Genomic DNA, 24578 nt, shown 5'->3' with positions numbered 1-24578 from the left:
ACTGGAAGACATGTACAAACTCTGCTTGTTAAGAGCTGTATCTATGGCAAAATCAAATAGAAAAAATAAACCTGAGGGCCTCAAATCTTTTGATGTAATATGTAAGGTGCACATTTGACAAGCATTAGAAGCACCTGTTATACTTGCCTGGCAAATACTTGGTAAAAGAATTTTTAGAAGAACTTCATCTGGTAATGCAGCACATTGCTGAGGATTCTAGAAGCAATGGCAATGGAATGCAAGTTAATGATTGATTGATTGACTGGCTATCTGTCTGACTAACAGACTGAAAGAATGGTTGAATGGCTGATATACTGACATACTGACTGACACACTGATACACTAACACATTAACACACTGGCACACTGGCACACTGACACACTGGTGCACTGGCGCACTGGCCCACTGACTGACTCAAGAAAAGAATAATGGAATGAATGAATAAATCAATTAGTGAATACTGAATACTGAATAGGATAGGACTGAATTATTTTAAAATCCCAATAGCTTTGTGTGTACCTTTTCGAAACATTTCACAAGTGTTTTCATTATGATCACATTGGATTCTGAAGCAAGTTGTATTCTATTTGAGCTCATAGCAGACTGCAACAAAAAAAACAAAAGGGGTATCAAAGTTTATGAACACCTTCTTCAATAACTATTGAGCACCCTCAAAAGTGGGGGATCTTGTATGCTGTATAAAGCATGTAATGGGCAGTTCAACCAGGATAACATGCACTGGACAAAGGACTTTGTCAAACTTGTTTCCTGCCAATATTATAGCAACCCAAAAATGGGTTGCTGAATTATACTCGAAAATTTAGCACACACTAAAGAAATATACAACGTTATTGGCGGGAAAAGTAAATGGAAATGCTGCAAGAGAAACAAGTCAACCTCTTGTAACTGTAATTTACACTTTTTTTCACTTGCTTTGCTTATGACTCTGTGAGTCTCAGAGAGGTCAGCTTGGAGCACATCTAGATATTTGGTGTTTAATACTTACCAGGAACTGCGGTTCTTTAATCATTCTTGCCAGCCCAGACACCACACTAATGAACTTGTGGTCACTAATATGCACCAGACAGTCACTAATCTGCTCTCTGCTTTCATTGCCGCTCTTTGGTAAAGGCCCTTCCAATGGTAACTGAAATTATTAACCATTTTATAGAATTGAAAGTTTTATAATGTGGCTTTATAGAGTTTACTGTGCTTGAAGGTGAGCATGCACAATACCGCAATTTCAAGAATTCTATTTTGATGATATTGCAAAAAGGCCTCTCACACGCTACTATTTTTCCATCAATAATTCAAAAACTGTACAGTAAAAAAATTTAATATTTGTAGAGATCTTCTATCATACAAAGTTAAAGTTATTGGCAAAATGTGAACAAATTCCACACAATGGAAAACACTTTATTCAGGAAAATCTAAATCTTATTTTTTGATTCTGTAGTACCAACTCTTTCACTTTCTTGTCATATAAAAGATAATCTAATAAATTTAGATTAAAGTTTTAAAAAATTACCCTGGCAAACTAGAGTTTTTAATTTTTTAATTAAAAAATTACCTTCTTTATGGCTGATGTGTGTTGCTATGGCTATATTGTATGTGATCAAATTCATTTTGAGAATTAACCCTTAACTTATGGACTTTAATATGGTTCATGGCCTATCAGGTATCAACGTGTTGTCTGTATTAAACCAAATAATGCTGTTTATTTCTGCCTATGAAGCCACCTTAAGTAGTAGTAGTAAATAAATAAAAATAAATAAATAAATGGGATTTGGCAGTGGCATTTCTACAGAGTAGCTATTCATCCACTGTAATTCCAATTGGAATTTAGAAGTTGATTTTTAGTAGTAGTAGTAGTAATAATAATAATAATAATAATAATAATAATAATGATAATAATCTTTATTCATACAGTGCTTAACTCCCATACTTGACCATAGCTCTAATGAACTTACAGCATGATTGACAGTATTTGGTCTTTTCAAATCTTGTCACCATTAATTAATTATTGGTACCATAAATAGATTTCAGACAAAAATAAATTACTATACTGTAGACACAACAATGCATTCTTTAGAGAATTAATGCATCATTTAAAGATGCTGATTAAAGATGAATGGGCTTCCTGTGTTGAATCAAGGAAGTGAAACAGAGAACAACTGAAAGGAATAAAGGGTAGAAAAATCCCAATAAAATTGAAAAAGTGGACATACATAATAAAATAGAACAGGAAAAAAATATGAAAGAATTTTAGAAGAAAAACTAATATTTGTTCCAACGATGAACAATCCTTGCCTTAACATATTGACAGTGTCAAGCACAAGTGACGTACAAGTATTTTTGTATATCAGCATTAATAACTTGAGAATAAGCACTCTTTATTATTTTTATTGAATAACATTTTGTCTAAAAAAATGTTAGATAATGCTGTTTGTCCAAAGGAACTGAATGAATTTGAAGTATGATCTTAAAAATTTGGCAAATTTAATATTCAATATTGACCAAATTTTAGGTCTATTTTTATAAAGAAATAATCTTTTAATATTCATTATAAATTGATCTTTACGAAGAAAAATATAAGTATTACAAGAAATTTACTAATACAATACTAAAAATATTAATTTAACCTATGATGTCTAGCTGATAGATTATACAAATAGATGATGCACATAAATGCAAACATTCATGTATCGATGCACACTTATTTATAAACAAGTTCTAACCTGAAATACCTATATATTTTTGTAATCTTTTATTGTTTTATTAAGCACTGAAACGGGCCTGCCTGCTTACCACTCTAAAACAAAAATTACAAGCTGAAACCATTCACAAATGCATGGGTTACACATTTCAGTCCTTCGAAATATTTAGAAATCAATTTTAAAATTTCACTTTGGTATAAAGTGGGTTGAGTGGATAAAAAAATCAAACGACATGTATATTTATCATTCAACATAATCAAATTACAATCAAAACAATACGCAAATGACAAAAGTAAATAGTTAATGAAGTAGCATAAAAAGAAAGTTAGGATATTAATTAAAAGAATTTTTTAATTCTCTGAAACTGTACGAATTCAATAAAATTTAAAGGAAATTGGAATGGATTAATGGGTTACGAACTCACGAAATCCATCAATGAAAATTTGACCTTTGAATCTTCCCAAGCATATTTTATCAGAAAAAACAAAAAACACTAGTTTTTTTTTACTCTAAAGGGCTGTTTTAAATACAAGGTAGTTGTATAGAATTTATTAAATATGTAATTAGATATTTTATGTGAAAGAATTCGAATCTACAGTAAGCCACAGACGTGGTCAAATTAAAATTAACACACAATGTAAATTTACCTTAATATTTTATGTTGTAAGACAAGGACTTGAATTTCAAACTTAGTAGAATAACATTAGATAGAATAAAGTGCCTAGGAATGTTTTTTATTCGACATAAAAATAATTTATTGTTGTGTTTAACATAGAAAACGAATTAGCTGTACACAAGTCGAGTCCAATTCAATGACTGATGTTGTTTCATAATAACAATACCAGTTGATTATAATTTACTTCTAGACCTAAATACGAAGGAGGCTTTAGCTTAACGTGGAAAACTTGCTGTGATATTCATTCGGGGTTAATTTAATATCGCTTAGTCATCAAAGATTAGCCATCATTGAATTAAAAAATAAAGAATCGCGCGGGTAGAGCAAAAATGAGCAGCCAACTACATGGTGTAGGTACGTGTTGGCGTTCAACTCAAACACCTTCAGTATAATAGTCATAAAATGCGGGGTAATTTGAGTGAATTCAGTTCTCCAACGACCGACAAAGCTCATTCAGAGCAGAATACGATGTACTAGGATAGTCTGAGGAGCAATAATTTCAAGAGAGATGAGAATAATTCAGTTAATTCCGACATACGAAGGAGCTATGTTGCTCCATTTTTACCTGTTGCTGGAAGCGGCGCAACACCAGCACAACCCATTCATCTGGCTTAGTCTCTCGAGGCATCCTTATTCTCTACATTTCTGGTCTTAATTTAAAGTTGTGTTGCCATAGTGCAAGATTCAGACTTCAGGCCGGTGAGCCCATTTCTGAAGTAGAAGAAGACAAACGTTCAACATCTCTCCATCATATCGGAAGTGAGATGGAGTAATCTGCATAATAAATAGCTTCTTTATCCATATATGGCGGCCCCGTCACACCCCCACTCACACTACATTTTTGAAAATCTATCCAAGTTCCTAAGAAAAACTTACAAAATTGTTATCGTAGAATTCGAAGAACTTTAGGAAAACGCTTTTTCATGATTTAGTTTCTATTAGCCTATTGATTTTTAATCATTGGGGTGTTCACACGAAATGACGAAATTAAAAAAAAAAAGAAAAGAAAAAAGAAAAAAAAAAAGCGAAAAGAAAAAAGTTAATAGAAGCTCGAAAATAAACAACTACTTATTTCATCGCAGAGTTTACTACTGCAAACTGAAACCTTTTGAGCTCTTTACTAGTATTTTTATAAATTTGTGAACGTTTGAGTTTATATTTATAACACGTGATTCAGATAAAATGGAAAATGAAACCTCTTTCCTTTGGCACATTTTGTCTTTCGAATGACAGCTTTCCACAAGCTGAATGAACCGTTTTCTAGCATATTACTGGTATGTTTTCCCTTTACTTTCTTTTACATTCTCGTTTCTTTTGTTTCATTGCCATTTCTCTTTTTTTTCTTAGAGGTAAGCGCGAGAGCCTGGGCGTCGGTCCACAACTTAATCCAAAATGGCGTCTCCCAAGAAGCAGCAACCATATTATATGACCACAGATGAATTTGGTGAAAGACTTTACCAAAAATACCTACAAGTGATCGAAGTTGATCACAGGGATAAACTTGAGTTAGAAATGATAAACTTTAACATTTGCATTAAGTTCAAGGAAAACAAGACCATCAAAATCAATCTTGGTCATCTTTACAAGAAGTGTTTCGTGGACTATTATGGCAAAATATCACCTGAAAGGATCGAGTCATTGATCGATGAATTTGTAAAGAACTCGTTAACTGGACTTAAGGGTAAAATTCCTTTAATAACTGGCCCCGATACTGGCTTTTCAAAAATAAGGAATACTATTTTTCCGGTCGTTAAAGCAAAACGTTTGGTGGATAACTACAACAAGATTGGTTGTGCCAAGTCTGCAGAAAATAAGATAGCGTTCTTTCCTTTTCGCTCTCTTCCTGGCATCGGCGTTTCTTTAGCAACTATGGAAGGCCCTTTAATTGAATTCGTTAATAGAAGTATGATTCAATGTTGGAGCAAAGATCCAAAGGCTGAAATGGCATTTCAAGCTTACATGAGAAGAGAAGAAGAGCAGTTAAACCTGATTCTTGATCTCGATGCTAGTAACAAGGACATCTTACAGGAAGAAATCGCCTTGCTGCGGATAGCTAAAGAGAACTATACTAACTTGATTAACAAGAAATACAAAAAAGGCTCAAACATGTGGTATAAGTTTCCTAGTAATGCCTTTAAGGCTGAAATGGTTGGAGAGGAGTACTCCAACTTATCTGGGTCCTTGCTTTTGCTCCCAGAATTGATAATTGAAAGTCGACTAAATGTAAAAGGTGACACTATTGCCGTAGCCGCAGAAGAAAGTACATTATTTATAGGTGGAGCACAAGACCCATTAGCCTTGTGCTTCATCGGTGACTTGGCTGTGGATTCGAAGGATGACCGCAATTCTATAACTGTTGATCCCCTGCGGTTAGTGAAAAGTGGAAATAATTTGTGGAAGTGGGTGCACTATGTGCCAAACATTGAAAAAATGGAATTTTCAGTTCCCGTAGACAGGGATCAAGTTACCATTATATTTAAGGCCATATCAACAGCTCCACCTAATGATTTGAACCGCCGTTATGTTCCTGTCTTTAAAAATTTACTAGCCCCATTGACACTAGAGTCACAAAAAAAGATAGTAGAAAATTTGGACGCCCAAAAGTTAGGGAAACCTCACTGTGTAGACATACCAATGTGTTGGTACTGTGGATCTGCAGACAAGAAATTAAAGCAGTGTGAAGGGTGTTTGCTGGCAAGGTATTGTGAAAGAAAGTGTCAGAAAGGTCATTGGAAGCTGCACAAGGTATTCTGTAAAAGCAGAACAGCTCAAAGGTCTAATAAATCTGGCCCTGCCTGAAAATGGTGGTGATAAAAAGCCATTAATAATACACTTGACAAAATTACTCGATTCTGATTGGACAAGAGGAGTACAATTAAATCCCAAATATTGTACTCTGTAGAGCTCCCAATTGAGTTGCTCAATTTTGTTGAGTGTATTATCTCTTTTTAAATCGTACAGTCTTCTTGTACGATTCTGAATTTATAGATACTCGTGAAGTTTTGAAAGTTCTCAAATTGGACTTGCCTAAAAACTCATCCAAATTTTGAAAACTTTCAAAACATCACTACTACCTTTAAATTCCTAAGGCCTAGGACAAGCGTCAAACTTTCCATGCACCAAACTCATTAAAAACAATGGATATCAGGTGATAATGAGGCGGCATTCTTTCATGTAATTAAGTTCGGTGCATGGAAAGTTCAACGTTTGCCCTAGGCCTAATTATAATCAAGATGGTGCAATGGGAGTGGACTGGAGTTTTTCATGCCCCTTTGTGATGTGGCTTTTCACTTTATTTTCAAAGATAAACTACGACAACTAACTAGATATTAGAAAAATATATATAATTTAAGAAAAGGAGAAGACCCTTCTACTAATAAGTTAACAATAAGAAAGGATGACCTTTGATAAAAGTCTTTTTTTTTCAATGACCCTCCCCAAAATGCAAAAAATATTGAATTAATTTGAATTAACTTATTAACTGATGTGTATGCTTACGTAAGCATGCAGTCACGAGGTAGGTATAGGATACAGTAGTCCGTTATGTACGATTGAACCGTTGGTCACAGTAGTATTTTTGGTGTATATAGACAAGAAAACTGAAAAAATCAAGCCAGCACATAACAGAACAGATAAGTAACAGTTTAAATAAGTTTTTACAATAACTTACAAAGTTCTCGCGCGCTGATTGGTTATTTTTTATCATCAATAAGAGGACAGACAGATAAAGCTGACGTCAACGAGCGCTCGCTCTTTCCGTTGGTTGTTTTGATCGCTAAAAATGAGAAGTTTTTATCGTTTTTGTTATTGTAAAAAACAAATTGACATCAGTTTTTTATGTGTCTGTCCTCTTATTGACGATAAATTTCGTCATCACATTGTCAAAGTAGTATGCGGATCCACTCGGCTACGCCTCGTGAATCCACACTACTTTGACAATGTGATGACGCAATTTATCGTCAATAAGAGGACAGACACATAAAAAACTGATGTCTATTTGTTAATTTAACGGCTAAAAAAACACCAGTATAACAGAATCTTAACAGCTAAAAAACCACCAATTTTTTCCCTAGCACCCTTGTCTTGTGCAACCATTTCCTGGTATACCCACGTTACAACTCAATTAGACCTCTTTACCTTGGGCATAATGTTTTTCCATTTCAGACCACGTCATACCCTAGAGTATCATTTCTTTGTTTAATGGTTGAGCATGAGAAGACACATGAATATGTATATGCACAACTCAAACAAACGATCTTATTTCCAAGAGAAAGACACATGCAGTCTGAAATGGGAAAACATTTCACCCAAGGTAAAGAGGTCTATTGGGATACTAAACATTGTGTTTGGGGTGCCAATTTATATTTAGAAAGCCCTCTTCAACGTGATTGAAGTGAGTCATGGGACACACTTGGGTCCCAAGCATTGTGTTGTTGTTGTTAATATTTAGGAAGCCCTTGTCAACACGAGTGAAGTGAGTCCTGGGACACATCTGTGACCCTTATTGCAGTTGAGCCCACAGCCTTGTGGTATCCTAAATGCAGGTACATGGTAGTAAGATTATTGAGTCATTCTTGAAATGAATTTTAAGACAAATTATGTAAGATACATGGAATTTCGAACAGGAGCTGCAAATAGTGCTATGAAAAAATATATATATACAAAGCTTTTCGCTGTCATATCACAGCATGGGACAATCACAACAGAGCTAGGCTCCAAACTAAGTGAAAGATCGAATTAGAATTTAGAAGTTGATTTTTGAGGAGGGAGGAAAACCGGAGAACCCGGAGAAAAAACCTCAAAGCACAGGAGAGAACCAACAAACAACTCTACTCACATACGACATCGAGATCGGCAGGACTCGAACTTGGGCCACATTGGTGAGAGGCAGCGCATTAGCAGCACATACCACCAGTGCTTCCCACTATAGCATATCTTACATAGTTTTTCATGAAATTTATCATCTTGACCCAAAAACCTCACTTCAGTTTGCACTCATTTAGGGAACCCCTGGGCCACTGGGTCAAGTGCAATAAAAACTATGAAATTAATTCTTTGGTCATATTTTGTCAAAATTGTAGGATTTCTGAGTGCTGACTGAACTTGATACAGCAACCACATGATAATATAGTGCAAACCATATGAAATAGAATGCAAACACTAAAAGTGTGCAACATAATATCACTAAATAGTGCTGTATTATGCTAATTCTATTGTTTTCTTTTGTTTAATTAGTGCTATTTACTACTAAATAGTGATAACTATTGAACACATTGAGTGTTTGTAGTCTAGTACTAGCTTATTAGTACAAAATAGCACCAACGAAACAGTTGAAAACGAAAGAAATAGTTGTGTTTAGTGCTATTTAGTTTCTGTGCTATTTCATGGATATATGGTTTGCACTCTACTGTAACTGTTGTGAAAAAATACAAATAGGGCCTGTAGCAAAGGAGGGTCTATGTTGTGACTTGTTTTGTGTCCACTGTTCATTAGCTTGATTATGAAACAGTCTCAAAACCACAATAGCATGTGTGTGGTGTGGGTTGTCGTGGGTTCCAACATTTAGATTTTCTCATGATTGATTTAGTAGATCTACTTCCTTGATCAATCCTGAATGTTACCCAATTTGTAGTCTAAAAGATTAGTATTATCTAATTTAAATGCTTTTTATTATTATTTTAGCAATAAGTTTAGTAACAGATATTTATTTTAGAAATTTAGATGTTTAAACATATATCAGACGAGGTTGAGCATATCATGAGTTTTTATGACCAAGGCTGTGTCATCTGATAATTTGCGATTGATCTTGATAGGTTACGATACCATGCGAAAGCCGTAAACTAAGGATAAAGGTTTTATTTTTTATTTTTTGGAAAATAGCAAACATTACAACCTCCTGTTGCGACCTAGGGTGAACTCTAAATGATTATCTATAATCTGTTTTTCTGTAGATAATACATTTTTATATCAAGTTCACAGGATACCAGCTATTGGTTTATGGCTCTTGGCCAGTAAGAAGTAGGATATCGAGTAACATATGTAAATATATTACTAATTCAATTTATAAACGATTTATTGTGCAGGGAGTGGTAATGTGAGCAACAATTGTTGTGCAAATGTGTGGAAAGTATTTTTGTTCTTTATGGGGCATAACAGTGAGAGCGGTCACCTCTCACCACTGCTACCCAGGCTCAATTCCCAAGACTTGTTGTCGTGAGTTATTTCTAGTTGATTTCCCCTGCAATTCTAGGAGTTTTCTCCAGTTTTCATCCCTCCACAAAAATCAACTTCTAAATAAGCCTGAAGCGAGATGACGTTTTACCCCCGACTCTATACCATAATAGTTTTTTTAAATTCTTTCATATTAAAATTTTTGATTCCTTATAGAATACTGGAACAGTAGTCATAATTAAAGAACAAAAGCAATGTGAAAAGGATTATGGTCTAGAGATGGGGGTAAAACATCATCTCACTTCAGGCTTATTCCAATTCAATCATGGAACACCGGCCACTAGTTTGTTGCCCATATTACCTCACCTTGAACATTTGTATATCTAATAATAATTATATAACAAAGCAAAAACTAAAATGTAGTCATATTTGTGTCAATCAAAATGTTTTTTATTAATAATATTTTAGTCTATCAATTTATTAAAACAACATGATTTTAACTAGTAAAGTATCTGAAAGATTTTAGCCTGTATGCAGCCAGACTTTACTCTTGAGTGAAAAGTTCAGCTGCAAGCAGGCTATATATTTTACTCTATCAATTTATTGAAACAACATGATTTTAACTAGTAAAGTATCTGAAAGATTTTAGCCTGCATACAGCCAGACTTTACTCTTGAGTGAAACGTTCAGCTGTACCCAGGCTATGAAGTGTTGATTTAAACTTGAAAGAGAAATTTATAACAAATTATAAAAAAAACTAATGTATTAATAATAAAAAATCCTTCAAACACCTCCAAGATATTCTGACATGTTATTTTTTTACCTTATCATCTCAGGGGGTGGAACTGTGTTATGAGACAAAATAGATTCCATCTTAAAAATATATCCCTTACAGCCATTCTCGATCACATGCGCCGCTCTAGTGATTGTTTCTGTCACGACGAAGAAGCTTTTGGTGGATGTCAATCAAGTCGTTTCCATGACATTCTATAGGCATGTGCCCTTATAGCTTTGTGTTTTTGAACAGCGTTATGGAAGCACCTTGTTATTGACGTCCACCAAAACCTTCACGACAAAAACCATCACTAGAGGGCGTGTGTGATCGAGAATGGCTTTAAAAGTCAGTCCCACAATGCACTACGATACCAATTTAACCTTTTTTCCTAAACCTCATAAAGCTTAAAAAGACAGGCTGATCTTGGGTCCCATAAGTACATAATTTATATATACTGATACAGTATTATCACAATGATGAGTAATTCTTTATCACCTGCTCTAAGCAAGCAAAGCTATCAACAAACTCATCTTCAGTTATCCCAAACTTTAAATACTGATGAACATATGCCCTTGAAGCAAACATGTTCCAAGCCTTTTCAACGACAGTATTTAATGATACGACAGGGGATTGGCTATTACTCAGCAACGTTGCTGACTTCTCATAGTTATTAAAGGGTCTTGGATGACACCTTAATGTTGATGAAGCAAGTGGAGGCATCCAGTCTACATAAAGGTTAGGATCTGTGAAAGCTGAAGGATCTGCTAAGTGAACATCTTTTCCTCTCATCACGATCATATTGGCAATAGACTTAGTAAACTTACTCGTCAGGGGTTGACTGGATGGAAGAAATGAATTGGTGCATTGAGAATCGGGAATTACTTGAGTAGGCAGTCGTACTTCCCAGTCAATTCCTAGCAAAGAAAAAAATTCTTTCTATAAACTTAAATATGAGAGGAAAGCTTTTGTCAGAGAATCTCCCTAATCCCTAATTTCTTCATGAAGTTTAATTTTCCAAAACTCTCTATAAAAAATTGAAACCTTAGGGACCTCTTATGATAATATGGGTTTGGGCTGAGGCTATGTGGATCTTTTCTGGGTTTTAAAACAACATCTAAACAGTACGATCCCCTTTAGAAATCAAATATTTTTCAAGCCTAGTCTCCCTTGTCGTTAGGTCATGTTTTGGAAATTGCACATCTAACTGCTCGGAAAAAATAGAAAGAAGTGTCAAAATCAAAAAAAATTTTCACCACCTCTCTTAGAGTTACTTATATTTTGATACAAAAAAATAAGTGTCATAGGCACTTTAAACATGTTAGCAATGCCAGATTAATACACCTCAAACCTACCTTCCTCCATATTGGCATCAGCAATCAACATTTGCCTAAGATGTTTAAGAAGTCCAGGCCAACTAAAGCAGCTGTATTCAAGTGACTTTTCAGCCATTTGAGGAATATTTCTTAGACTCAACAGCTTGTACTCTGGATGAGGGCATAATTGTTCCACAATTTCTCCCAATAAACTGGGCACAGACATGACTTTCTTAAAATATGCATCACTCTGTGAAGCACTGAAAATCTTAACTGGCTGTAAGATACTTCCAAGATTATGTGATATAAGCTTATTAATGTCTCTAAAAGATATGTTTTTTATATTCATTAATTTTGAACAGATTGTCTGTAGTTTGTCATTCTCCACAATAATTATACCATCTGAGGATTTGTAGAGCTGAGATAAAGTTAATATAGCATTGTAGTTCTGCACGATTACCTCTCCCATTCCAAATGGCCATACTACATGGTTCAAAATGAACGAATGAGGAAAAAAGTCTCTAAGAGAATTGGTCACAAAAGCTCCAACTCCAGATCCAGTTCCTCCAGCAAGGCTCAGAAGTGTCAAAAATCCATCAAAACGGTCGCACTTTTCTACTTCTCTGTGGACCATTTCTAAAATAGTATCCATAGACTTCGGTCCATGTTCACAGAAACCATGTGCCCAGTTATTTCCAGACCCTCTTTTTTGACTGAACTGTTGACCAGGTGGGTAGGACCATTTTCCAGATTTGTGCGCCTCTGCCATGGTTTGACTTATGACCTTTGATTCCATATCAATCGACACAGCTCTAGCATTCAAACTGTCGTCTTCTGTACGTGTGAAGAATCTTTCAATGGACTCTTCTTCGTACTCTGCACACGTTTTTCTGTCCATTGCCCTTGATATATAGCGAGGGTTGATGTGGCTCGCATCTTCGACCAAAAGGTTAAAAAGTTCACGTCCTATTTGATTTCCGCACTGCCCAAGTTGGAGAGTTACGATTGACATTGTCAAAAGGACAAGTTTTCTTTGCTATTTAGTTATATTTTTGTAACAAATTCGCATAATTCAGGCGTTTGACAAGATTACCAACAATCCGCCATTTTGAACTTCAAAATGTCCAGGCGTTACTTTCGCTTTCCCAGAAGGACCGCGCGATACCACAGGGTGACCAATCCAAGGCACTACTTTAGCGACATTTGTGTCTCGTTTGTCTTCTTCGCAATTAATCTTTCCACTTCAAAGAACTTAAAAAGATAACGCCCGTTGTTATCATATTTTCCCTTCCGCTTGCGCTGTTTTTCGCATCTTTTTAAGAGGTACTTTATGCTAGAGGCTAGCTATCACTTAGAAATGTCAAATGCTTATTACCTGACCCCCAAGGTTTATATATGTTTAAGACCTATGCTAGGGATACTGAGTTGCTTATCTTTTTCTTCCTTTCGTATTGAACTTATCAGTTTTACTCGCTTTCTTTTTCTGTTCCTCTTTTTTTCCCGTTTTTCTTTCTTTCTTTCTCCTTCTCTCCTCTTTATTTTCTGTCTCTCTCTCGTGCATCTCAGTAGTGTACACTCTTTCAAAGCAGAGAGCAAACGCATGAGATTTGGCGAGAAAAATTCACGACAATGCGGTAGAAATTCCCGATCACAAAAGGACATCGCGAGAACCCAGTCGCGCAAAATTTTTGTTGCTCCGACTCAAAATGAAATAATTTTTTTCGCACTTTCGACTTTCATATCAGAGAAGGTGAATGGATAAATAAAATTCAAAAATACATTTTTAGGAGGGTCATTGTTTGCTTTCCATATTCATCCTTCCTATGTTAAGTCTGCTGTGTGTCATAGATGAGGCTGTTTTATTCGTAACCGAATAGCCGTTAATAATTTTCAATTTTCAAATTCTTTTCTTCTCAGGATTCAAATTCGAGTACAATGTGGATATGCACTTAGAAATGCCAAGTGCGTTCTTAACATTATGTATTTGCTATATATCATAGATAATTGGCAAGGTTAATTAATACGATAAATTACAGTAATATCATATTTTGCCTTTCCCTTTCATTCTTGTTTTTTTTTTTTTTTTTTTTTTTTAAATCTACGAAAAAGAAACTCGAACTTGTCGCAGTCCTACGACTTAATCATGAATTATCAAGAACCTAATATTTCAAAGATTATACTACATGGTATATATCTTCATAAGTAGGTAGCGTCATGGTACGTGAACTGCAATGATATTTTTAAGTACGTAACGGCCGGACAACACTTAGACGGCTTTGAAAACACATAAATCAAATCTAACCTTGAACAATTACCCGCTGAATCAAAATATTTTCATAAGGTACTCGATTTAAATTGTTTTCTTAGAACGTTCGGTCTTGTTTGTGGAATTTTATGGAGTGGTTTGAGCACCTGGACACCCCCACTCGCATTCTTGAGTTCCCACGATTGAGTCAACGTCTTCGTCATCTTTTTCGTCCGCAGTTTCCATTAAAAAAATTAAATCTTCCTTTCGTATTTCGTAGGGAACTGGCAAGCATGAAAATGTTCTTTGATGTTTTTCGATTTTTTTTGATAATCCGATTACCAGTGTGCATCCATATTATCAGATCGGCTTCACTTTTGGCTTCCAGAACAAGAGCACATGAAGCGAGGACACTCGGGCTCCCGCGAAACGTCCTTGCGACGGGTGTTTTCCTTATAATCATTTATCAATTCAAAATCAATGATTCCTGAAGTCAAGTTCACAAGTCAATTAACTTCACAGTGGAAATAGCTCTCAGTCTATGGTTCATTATTTTTAAAGCTTTTCCCAGTAAGCAAGTTTTATGAAATTTTAACGGCATATATATATATATATGGGTCAAAGAGTATTATACATATGATATGATACTGAGTCCGGGATACGAACCCGGATCGCTGTTTTTTAGGCTTTTTTGTAGCTCGGCTTTTTCATAATATTGCGAGATCTCTCCCGCGTGTCGCGTTAGAAGTGTTCAAGGACGCAATGATGCAGTCAGATAATGAGGGAATTCCCTCCATTGTCTTTTCTCTTAAACACACAACACTTCACAGTGTGTTGGAAAGTTTGGCGGTAGGTTTTGAGCCTCCATGCGTATATGAACGCATCCAAAGCGACTTTTAGAAACAACAGCAAATCCCTTACGCGAAGACAGATTGACAAATACATATGGCCGCGTACAGAGAAGGTACCGTAGAGGAAGACGTACTGTATAACCATATGTGGCAAGGCAGAAGCTAGGAGGATCCCTGCTAGGTAGATGGTTACAATAGTGAACTGCCGCTCTATGTTTTCTGCCTCCTTACGCGCTCTGTTTTCGTGGTCGTTTTTAGAACGACCTGCAAAACTTCTTTTTCTCTGGATTTCTTGTTGGAACGATTTATAGAGAAGAATAATCGTTATAAGAAGCACGGCTGAGATCAATGTCGGGTGCAGCACTAGGTCGGCTTTTAGGAAACTAATCAGGTCAATCTTGGCAAACTGAAGGAGAGAGAAACAAAAGAAGTACACCCAGCTTCCACATACGCACACTGTTACTCGTTTGCGAGTGATCAAGGTCGAATAACGATGTGGGAAGGCTACAGCAATGTACTGAGACCAAGACAAAGCTAGAACAATAAGGAAAGATGAGCTAATAGCCACAGTAGAAGCGAACTGACCAGCTCGATAAAGAAGCAGAACTCCTGGGCTGACTGTTCTTGAAGGGCTGATGTGGCGCGCGTAGTAATAGATGGCGAAAAACGGCTCCGTTGTTAGCCCGGTCAACAAATCGGCGACTGCTAGTCCTACGATAAACGGGGTTGTCGGCTTATTGAAGCACTTTAGAGGATCCATACGAATCAACATCAGAAGTAAGATGTTCGTTGGTATGGTTACGGCAGCAAGAAGGACGAGGAAAACCACGGAAGCCAGCTCAAATTTTAAATAAACTTCAATCAAAGCTTGAGTCGCAGCGTCGTGGTCCTTGGACGAGTTTGCAATTAAGGTGCTCATGTTCGTAAAAATACTCGAATCATTAATATCCTTCATTTTTAGTTTGGTAGGCTTTTGGTAGGCTGTCAAATGAAACTGCTTGAAACAAGAATTCAGTCTGGAAGGTTTTAGTGTGCAATTTCTCGGTCAGTTTTTTTTTCCACACGACCCAGTGAAAATCTATTGTTCTTGCTATAGGTCTCTAAATTTGCGACCCAAATTCAATTCTTTTTTGATTGTAGTCTTTGTCGTCGCTATTTACTTATTTTTGGTTCAGTGTTCAGTCAGAGCACGCATAGTTACTTGGGAGTATCGATGAACAGCCGCCTTTTTGATGTTCGATGACCAGCAGATGGAAACTCCTTGCTGTTTCACAGGACTTATCAGGAAAGCCATTCACACGGGACGATCTTAAACGGAAATATTAACAATATGATCCTATTCAGCTTCAAATTGCATGAATCTATATCCTACAAATCCTAAGACTTATCAAATTTATTACTTTTAGTAGCTATCACAGCTGAATCAAATGTTCTCTTGCTGGCTGACAGACTGACAGTTTGGCTACAAGACTGATGAGGATCTTACAAAGACTCGACGAAATGCCAACTTTCGTAATCAGGAGAACTAATTGGAACGTGCCAAAACGAAACCAAACAAAAAAAGGAAGAAAAAACAGAATTAAATCAATATTATTTCAACCGTAGATAGAGTCACCTTGCTTCCGTCAATGCCTCTTGAAACGTTCTTCTCTCTCTTAAAAAAATGAAAATTAAATATCTTACTAAGAAAGCGACGTCTTCAACTGAGCCCAGCATACAAATTCACCCGAGTTATCTTAACCTATCTTCTCTTTGAGGCGGAGCAGACTTACATCGATCAGAAAAGCCTTTTATAAATGACGATGATTTGTTCGTGATATATAGTAATAGCTTGAGTGTTTTCGTATTTACGGATCCGACAGAAAATGGGACTTTTTATCATCGTCCTCAAAAATCCGTCAGCTTTTTTTTTCCATGCTGGCATAATCCTAGCTAAAGATGCCAAAAATCGTTAATTGGCCATCACCTAATTGTGAAGTTTTTCACGGTCTTCGTTTTGAAAATTTCAATAACAAATAATTCAGATCTGTCTACTTTTTGTAACTCTCAATTGGACTTGGATAGAAGATATATTTTTTCAGTCAATTACCTTCATCCACTGACGCCAAGCTTGATAAGAGTTCTCATTGAACCAATGAAACGACGGAGCAATCTGTCCTAGGTAGCTCAGTAGTCTAAAAAATTGAAGAACCGCGCGTGTAGGATCGCTATTACGACGATTAAGATCGCAAAATGTGTGGTAAACGTGGTGGGATTCGACCCCACCACACACTCGGAACTCGAAGGTGATATTATTCTTCTTCAGTTGTAATCGTGGCCAGAATTATCGGCGGTATCTTTGTCTCGGTGCTCACGAACAACGTAAACCAACTACTAGGCTGATCAGTGATCGAACCTTTTTAAGGCTTCAAAGTTTTGGGGCACGTCATTTTAAAGCCGTCTTACAACATGCATTGCGCTCTCATTCTGTTGTTAATAATTGGAAATGGGGGAAATCAATGGTAATCTTCATGGTTTGTGATTATATTTATAAGCTTACTAAAATGAACAAACAAAGTAGCAAATAACGAAGTATACACATCCGGGATTGCCTCATGAATAGATATGTAAAAACGCCTTAAAAGCCAAACAGAACGGCGTTTTTCGAATATTCTGTACGGTATGCCGAACACTGAAAAAGCTTCCTGCTTCATATTTTCATGCACTTATGGGCTTCATCCAATCAAATCCGTTTTGAGTTACTATTACGGGAAAGAAAAAGAATATTCTCTGGGGGAAAGTCAACAACACACGATGAAAAAAGCTGTTGTATGACAATTATGAAAAACTGGAAAGATTGACTCCTTATAGCGATGTTATGACCATTTCATATTTCAAAGTATGTGTTTTTAGCCGAAAAAAAAACTAATTTTACTGACTGCAATTACATCGCACCTATCAGAATAGGGCGGCTTGTTACTTTGCAAAAAACAAAAAGTCATAAATCTAAATTGTTTTATTCTGGCTAAATTAATTAAAACCAGGTGTTTAATTGATGAACATTTCGATGAAAAAAAACATGGTTTTGTTTTCGCATCGATAGCGCTGATAACATTTATATTTTGTAAGGAAAGGTAAAATTTTTCTTCACAATCGTTATTATTTCGACCTTAATTCAAATGTCTTTGCTGTTTGCACTTTTTCTGATTAATTACATCGCTATTTGTACAACGCAAAAAAATATATGAATTCTAGCAAGCTGTAATTCCACTTTTTAATTCCGATTCTTCAAAATAACCGATGTATTACACCCGTTATAAGACTGCATAGACGTGAGAGATTTTCGAGATAAAATCTAGTCATGGTTTAAAAGGGGGAAAATTGGATACGAAATTTTGATATTTTTTTTCTCAAAAATTTGCTACTTCGTGAGATTCTGATTGACCGAAGGAACGGAGATCCCTTTCCAGATGAATTAATCCTAGCTTATCCTCTAAAAAGCCTTCATAAATGAAACTTAATCAAAATATAATTGATAAGAATATAAAGGCTTTGCCTAGAGGAAACTCAATTGATATTTTCGTGATTTTAATATAGTTTTGTCTGGCTAACCAAAGAACAATTCGTGAACAAACGAAATAAGATGTCCGAGGAAACACAGCGTGATGCCAAAACTAAATATCAAATATTATGAACACTTTCAAACAGCGCAGTTTGCTAGAGAATGTTTCTAGAACAGCACACCGAACAACAGCTACAACTTCCTTTTATTTGCTTTTAATCAATCATGTACAAAAAAGGCGGTCTTATAACATTAGGCGGGCAAACAAACAGAGGTTGGAAGCCAAATATCGATCAATACCCAGACATGAAACTTCTAGAGCCTCGAAGTCTAGAGTTTCCCTTCTTTGTGGTTAAAACCTGCTGGACATTTCTTACTTTAGTAATCCCTTTTTTTATTTTGCTTGATGAGAAAATATCATAATACTTACTGTAGGATAGGATTACTGACTTAAACTCGTAAAAATCCCCGGGGTTTTTTTCATGTCCAAAAAAATTGCAAACTCATTGAATATAGGAGTCGGATTCCCTCTAAGGTGAAATTTGGCAAATTTAAGAGCCGAAGTCAAGTAGATAATGAACCGAAATCCAAAAGATTAGAGCCAAGGACGAATATAATGATAACGAAGAAACATGACGGATTAGCTCGGCCCTTCAACTTCGTATAGAACCAGTATAAATGCGCCGCTCTAGATATTGTACTAAGATTATATCGTTGAGATAATGCACTTTTTTCGCCCACAAGCCATGCGACTAACACCTGCAGTGTTCCCCTGTACCGATACGGCAAACAAGCCGGTTTATTCTAAGAGTTCAGTTCTTTAAGCAATAACAACTAGGCTTAAAGAAACCAATGTTAATATTTTTTCTGTGTCTCTGAACAAAGCAAAGGAGATTCATATCTAAAACTTCAATTATTTTATAGATACCGACCCTAAAATCGTGCGAACTTTTAGGCTGATCTAAGTCAGGGCATGGCTAACTCACAGATCGAACGGTGAAACAACCTCTTGGTAGATCAATGTCAGGGTATGGCTAACTCACAGATCAAACCCTGAAACAACCTCTTGGTTGATCAAAGTCAGGGCATGGCTAACTCACAGATAGAACCCTGAAACAACATCTGGGCTGATCAAAGTCAAGGCGTGGCTAACTCACAGAGTGAACCCTGAAACAACCTCTTGGTTGATCAAAGTCAGGGCATGGCTAACTCACAGATCGAACCCTGAAACAACATCTGGGCTGATCAAAGTCAAGGCGTGGCTAACTCACAGATCAAACCCTGAAACAACATCTGGCCTGATCAAAGTCAAGGCGTGGCTAACTCACAGATCAAACCCTGAAACAACATCTGGCCTGATCAAAGTCAAGGCGTGGCTAACTCACAGATCAAACCCTGAAACAACATCTGGGCTGATCAAAGTCAGGGCATGGATAACTCACAGTTCGAATTGGAATTTAGTGTGAATTTGGTTTTGCGGAGAGAGGAAAAACCGCAGAAAACCTTCAAAGCAAGGTAGTCACCTAACGAAGTTAACTCTACTCACATGTGATGCCGAGTACGAGAATCGAGCCTGAAACCCCAGAAGTATCCATAGACTCGTACACGAGGATAGTTATTGCCGAAATCAAGGCACTGACACCTTGTAAAAAATCTTTTTTTCTTTTCAGTTAAAGCTTTAGTAATCAACTAACCAAATTGTATACTGTATACCGTAAGAACTACTCCCCTCTAGTCATAGGCAAGGGAGGGGTTTCTAGGGAGCGGTGAACCTGGTTATGGCCTAATGACTAATACTTAAGTATAAGGCGCAGTAATATGGGCAAAAAAGGGCGGCAGCAACTAATGCGTTGCTCGTTGCAGAGAGGTTGCTCGTACTAGTTACTACTCTGCGCGCGCGACAAATTTAGGTCTTATAGTTTACAGAGTCTTGTGTTGTGCAGCCATTAGCGCGGTTTTCGTATGAATTGGTTTGAGCAGTTTTCGTATGACTGTGAAAAGCTCACGGCACGACACGGCAAGGCATACGCCAGACCAATAACATTGCTCGAGAATTTTCTCTCCATCCATTCAAATACCCGTTACACGGAATAAACACGGCGCGGACACGGTCACGCTAAGGTCACGGCATTGCGTGAGAAAAAAATCAGCCAATTAAAATTTTAGGAAGCACTACGGTCACAGCAAGGCACATTTACGGCACAGAGCTTTTCAGTCATACGAAAATGGCATGTGGTACCGTGTACTGACGTCCGTGCTGTAAGTCAGTACCTTATTTTTCCCACTCCTTCGAAGACCTCTCTCAAATATGCCTTAATCGGAGTGTCTATATGACAATTATTCGCATAGCAACTTACAACTTAGCAATGTTGCGAAACAAATTGCGCCATTTTTTTGCCGACTTACCGCACCTTGCACGACGTTTTTAAAACAAATCAGTTTACAAAATAAACATCAGTCGTGAATCACAATGACACTAAACCGTCAATCTTTGCCTGCAGTTTTCCCGCTTCTCTTCTCATCTTCTTTCCTTCTTGCCAGTTGCCTTGCATAGTGTATGCGGTTCCCAAGACGGTTAGAGCACGCACCACTTCAGGATGTTCTTCCCCATACATGTTTTTGAGCCCAGTCACAGCTAACTCTAACATCTTACGCCCTGAGACAGCATCTCCTGTCGACAAATACGCATGCCCAAGGTCTGTAAGGGTGCTGGCCACTTCACAGGCAAATCTTCTTCTTTCAATCTCGTCATCTGATATAGGGGCCGAAGCTTGCATGTAGGAAAGAGAACGTTCAATAAATTCCTTGCTTCTCAGTTTGAACCCCAGGGTCCCGTATACCGCGCCCAAGGCTTCCATAGTGCGAGCAAACTCTAAAGGCTTCTTGTATTCGCCGGATTTTTTCCGCTGTAGATCGTAAATTCCGATGGCCCTCTCTAGAAGTTCTCGTGCTTTTGTCGGATTTTCTAAAGAGCTGTAGACCTCAGCCAACCTTGTCAAAGTAACAGCAACCTCAAGGCTGGACTCTCCAAACTTTTCTTCTTCAATCTCAACTGCCCTCTCTAAAGAAGGGATGCTAGCTTGTAGGTTACCTAGGGCTGAGTTGATGGCAGCGACGGCTGACAAGGCATGAGCTCGACTCTTGGGTTCCAGGCTCTTTGAGATATTTGAGGTCAAAATATGATCGAGGTGTGGTTTAAGAAGTCTGGCGAGAGTTCTTGTTTGGACGTCTTGGCTGCATACAGATGATACCCCTTTAATGGTATTTAATACCAGACTTATGTGGTTCTGGTAGTGTTTGACCGCTACCTGAGGCTGTATGGACCTGTAGCTTGGTAAATCCGGGATGCTTTCCTCATCCTTCAACAAAAAGCTCAAATCAGGCACGCTTGATCTCTTGTTATCTATGGCCATTTCATCCTCTACCGTATTATCAGTATCTTTCAGGAACTTTTGTGTTTCAACACTCTCTCCAAGGCTGTTGCGGAACTCCTGAAGGGACCTCTGAGGATCAAACTGCCAAAACCTTCTGAACCAGGAGCTGTTCCTGTATTTTTCTTCTGCCTGAGTAAGACAGTTAGTCTCCAAGAGAGGTGCTGTGGTGGAGAGGAACAGTTGTGACATCAGCTCATGCACAATGGGACTCACTCTCAATGTCTCCACTCCTATATCAATGTAAAAACGTGATATTAGTGCTGAGGGTGAGAATAATGTCAACTCCAAAGGGGGTGGCTACCCATCCAATCTACCCCCTACCCCCACCCAATCTACCCCCTAAATCTGCCCTTGTTGGGAGGCATTGGGGGGAGGGGGGAAGGAGGAGGAGGCATGTGGAGGGGGAGGAGAGAGGATGCATGCAGGGGGGGGGGGGGGGGGGGGTGGAGGGAGAGCTATAAATATTAATAATAGCAGGGTGCCCACATCTAAAAGATTAAGTTCAAGTCCTCGTCAGCTTACCTCCAGGATCCACCCTTTCAACGGTAACCAACGAACATGATTTCATCAAGTCAAAAACCCCATCAGTTGGAGGTGAGGTATCAACTGGTGGTGGGTAGAATGCATCCTTGATAGCATCATAGTTAGCTTTCAATGTCTCGGTAAAGGATTCCAAGTTACTAGCTATCCTCTTGATTGACAAGAAACTGTCTTGGACATCCTCTTCTGGTTTGGGCTGTTGTTGGTCAGCATTTCTATCCTCTGGTAAACTGGGAAGCACAGATTGGCTTCTTGGTACTGGAGCAAGATGAAATTCTGGAGATCTCAAGTGAAGTGAGACAAGAGTGACAGGAATGGGCCAGTCTACTGAACATGTGCCAATCAGATCAAATGTATGAAGAAAATGAGGGAACTTCTCAATATACTCCTTGACCAATAAGGAGGCAGTCACATAAGCAGACTCTTTGTGCTCTTTTGGAAGGTCTCTGCTCTTGTTGGACTCTGCAAACTTTAACAGGCCTGAGTTCAGCTCATCGGAGAATTGTTTCATGGTGTATTCTGGGTCTTTATTGAGTCTTGATTTGATGTAGTTCCCGGCACATCCAATACCTAATGGTGAATAACTCAGTTTGTTTAGAACAGTGTGGACACCTTCAAGCTTCTCTTCTGGTAATCCACTCAGGTCTTGGAGAAGTTCTGATGCTTCAAATCTATCCATTCTGCAATACAAACAGTACTGGATCAGCAATTTTAATAATAGGTGACTCAAATAGGAGGCCATTTCATGACCTCTAGATTATAGGTAACAATTATACATCATAGCACTTTTTGAATGACAGACATCTCATATAAGAAAGACACCCAACTTTAAAGAGCCCCCTCAACCCTCATTTCCAGATCAACCCCTTGATCACATGTAGCACTTCTAGCTCTCTTTCAGGGACAGTCATCTTATATAAGACAGACACTTTTGACTTTAAAGCACCCCTTTCAACCTCATTTCTAAGACCCTACCTTATTCGTGAAAACTGTTGTAAAATCTCATTCTGATGCAACATCATGGTAATTCATGGTCCCTAAATGAAATGGTAAGATTCTCCCACTTCTTTCCCAACCACCATCATTTCACTTCCTCCCATCCAAAAAATAATAATGGAAGAATATGTCCATATGCAATCTTTACATTGCTTCTATTTGGTGTTTTATATTTGCTTACCCCTTGTCCACACTATAGCTGTTAACATAGTATAAATTTGGCTGATTGCATCCAGTAATAAGTACAGTTCCTTTACCCCAAGAGCTTTTATCTTCCTCATCAAATAGTTTTCCTAAGATTTTCTCATCTTTCAATCCATCAAGGATAAGAATCCAATGAGGGTTGGCTCTAAGTTTTTCCTTCACAGCTTCCACAATGACGTGAAGCTGCTCATCACTGCTCAGTCCTGTAAATGTGCGTCCTTCTCCGACTCTATCCAACCAGTCTTTAGTTTTGCATCCTATTGCAACAGCAAACCTCTTCACATCGAAGAGCAAAGTTTCAAGAGATGCAGCACTGACAGTCCCAACAAATAAGTTGAATGGCAGAAAACAAAACCTCTTTTCATTGTCCTTGAATAACTTTTCTGCAAATTCACGTGCAAGCAGTGTCTTCCCTGACCCAGTGTGTCCTCCCAGATGAACAAAACTGACAGAGCTTGATTTATTCCTATGAAGCTGTTCCAACTCATGCAAATCTGCATTACGTGCTTGAACCTTATGGTTAGGCAAAGATGGAAAATTCTTAACTATGAGTTTCTTTTTTTCTTTTTCCTTATAGACGTAACGATAAATGATACCAGTGATAGCAGACACTCCTAAAACCCAGTACTTGAGGTTGGGATTTTCTCTCCAAGACTTTGGTGCTTCTTCAGCTGAGCTTTTTGAAATATTCGCTTCACTTTGTGTCGAAAAACGAAGACTTCTTCCTCTGATGTGAGCTATCCTACTTGATACCCGTGGAGAAAATAATCTTGTACGAGGAATTCGTAAGTAAGAACTAAAGCGATACATGACAGTGAAATGAAGAAAGCTCCCTCAGAGTGACTATAATATTTATACAGCACTAGCGACAGAAACTAAACATTTTCATCTAAAAATGCGTAAGACTATTTCCTCGGTACATTTAGTAATTCAAGATTTCGTTTTTCAAAGGAAATTCCGCACGAAGAGGACAGAGAAAGAGGAGTTAATTTCTAACTTGCGAAAGATTCAACACGCGAGATTCAACTTCGTCCGCCATTTTGAATCTCACGTGGAAATTGGTAGTACTTAGTGCCGTAAGCGTGACGTGCCGTGACCGTGATACTTTCTAGAA

The 24578-nt window shown here is 37.5% G+C and overlaps 5 protein-coding genes across 7 annotated transcripts in view; 1 reads left to right on the top strand and 4 right to left on the bottom strand.

Annotated features, from left to right (window-relative positions):
• The window catches only part of LOC116307480 (neurofibromin), a 51188-nt gene extending 47036 nt beyond the window's left edge, over window positions 1-4152 (bottom strand). The window contains exons 1-4 of the mRNA XM_089032298.1: window positions 3960-4152; window positions 1008-1148; window positions 521-604; window positions 148-216 (exon numbers count right to left, since the gene is read on the bottom strand). Of these exons, the coding sequence (XP_088888424.1) occupies window positions 148-216; window positions 521-604; window positions 1008-1148; window positions 3960-4022 (357 nt within the window). The 5' untranslated portion in view covers window positions 4023-4152. The remainder of the gene's footprint in view (window positions 1-147; window positions 217-520; window positions 605-1007; window positions 1149-3959) is intronic.
• A 454-nt stretch (window positions 4153-4606) lies between these two features.
• LOC116307485 (uncharacterized) lies at window positions 4607-10362 on the top strand. Its single transcript, XM_031717753.2, has 2 exons — window positions 4607-4668; window positions 4742-10362. Exon 2 carries the CDS (start codon window positions 4787-4789, stop codon window positions 6191-6193), a length of 1407 nt encoding a protein of 468 aa, XP_031573613.1. The 5' UTR covers window positions 4607-4668; window positions 4742-4786; the 3' UTR covers window positions 6194-10362.
• LOC116307481 (tubulin delta chain) lies at window positions 9994-13732 on the bottom strand. The gene is made up of 2 exons (XM_031717749.2): window positions 11693-13732; window positions 9994-11254 (listed from the first exon to the last, which is right to left on the bottom strand). Exons 1-2 carry the CDS (start codon window positions 12663-12665, stop codon window positions 10809-10811), a joined length of 1419 nt encoding a protein of 472 aa, XP_031573609.2. The 5' UTR covers window positions 12666-13732; the 3' UTR covers window positions 9994-10808.
• LOC116307482 (uncharacterized) lies at window positions 13730-17155 on the bottom strand. 3 transcript variants are annotated; one of them, XM_089032314.1, is made up of 3 exons: window positions 16839-17155; window positions 16365-16403; window positions 13730-16057 (listed from the first exon to the last, which is right to left on the bottom strand). In XM_089032314.1, exon 3 carries the CDS (start codon window positions 15702-15704, stop codon window positions 14670-14672), a length of 1035 nt encoding a protein of 344 aa, XP_088888440.1. In that variant the 5' UTR covers window positions 15705-16057; window positions 16365-16403; window positions 16839-17155; the 3' UTR covers window positions 13730-14669. The 3 variants fall into 3 exon arrangements, with proteins under 3 accessions (XP_088888440.1, XP_088888439.1, XP_031573610.1); XM_089032313.1 differs by having other exon boundaries at window positions 13730-16403; XM_031717750.2 differs by lacking the exon at window positions 16365-16403.
• Window positions 17156-18477: 1322 nt separating this feature from the next.
• LOC116307484 (uncharacterized) lies at window positions 18478-24517 on the bottom strand. Its single transcript, XM_031717752.2, has 3 exons — window positions 23442-24517; window positions 22247-22944; window positions 18478-21954 (listed from the first exon to the last, which is right to left on the bottom strand). Exons 1-3 carry the CDS (start codon window positions 24272-24274, stop codon window positions 20756-20758), a joined length of 2730 nt encoding a protein of 909 aa, XP_031573612.1. The 5' UTR covers window positions 24275-24517; the 3' UTR covers window positions 18478-20755.
• Between the last annotated feature and the right edge of the window lie 61 nt (window positions 24518-24578).

Source organism: Actinia tenebrosa, unplaced genomic scaffold (genome assembly GCF_029948245.1).
Source record: "Actinia tenebrosa isolate PJP-AT-01 unplaced genomic scaffold, QUT_ActTen_1.0 PGA_scaffold1__47_contigs__length_23844297, whole genome shotgun sequence".
Lineage (NCBI taxonomy): Eukaryota > Metazoa > Cnidaria > Anthozoa > Actiniaria > Actiniidae > Actinia > Actinia tenebrosa.
Note: the sequence above shows the minus strand (reverse complement) of the source record. Positions and strands in the feature narration are given on the sequence as shown.

What these genes read in the sequence shown, in the direction of transcription:
- LOC116307485 (XM_031717753.2), top strand. Translation starts at nt 4,787, where the DNA reads ATGGCGTCTCCCAAGAAGCAGCAACCATATTATATGACCACAGATGAA.
- LOC116307481 (XM_031717749.2), bottom strand. Translation starts at nt 12,665, where the DNA reads ATGTCAATCGTAACTCTCCAACTTGGGCAGTGCGGAAATCAAATAGGA. An exon ending in TGATGCCAATATGGAGGAAG is followed by an intron (nt 11,255 to 11,692) that starts GTAGGTTTGAGG and finishes TTTCTTTGCTAG; the next exon opens with GAATTGACTGGGAAGTACGA.
- LOC116307482 (XM_089032313.1), bottom strand. Translation starts at nt 15,704, where the DNA reads ATGAAGGATATTAATGATTCGAGTATTTTTACGAACATGAGCACCTTA.
- LOC116307484 (XM_031717752.2), bottom strand. Translation starts at nt 24,274, where the DNA reads ATGTATCGCTTTAGTTCTTACTTACGAATTCCTCGTACAAGATTATTT. An exon ending in AGCTATAGTGTGGACAAGGG is followed by an intron (nt 22,945 to 23,441) that starts GTAAGCAAATAT and finishes TTTGTATTGCAG; the next exon opens with AATGGATAGATTTGAAGCAT. An exon ending in TGAAAGGGTGGATCCTGGAG is followed by an intron (nt 21,955 to 22,246) that starts GTAAGCTGACGA and finishes ACATTGATATAG; the next exon opens with GAGTGGAGACATTGAGAGTG.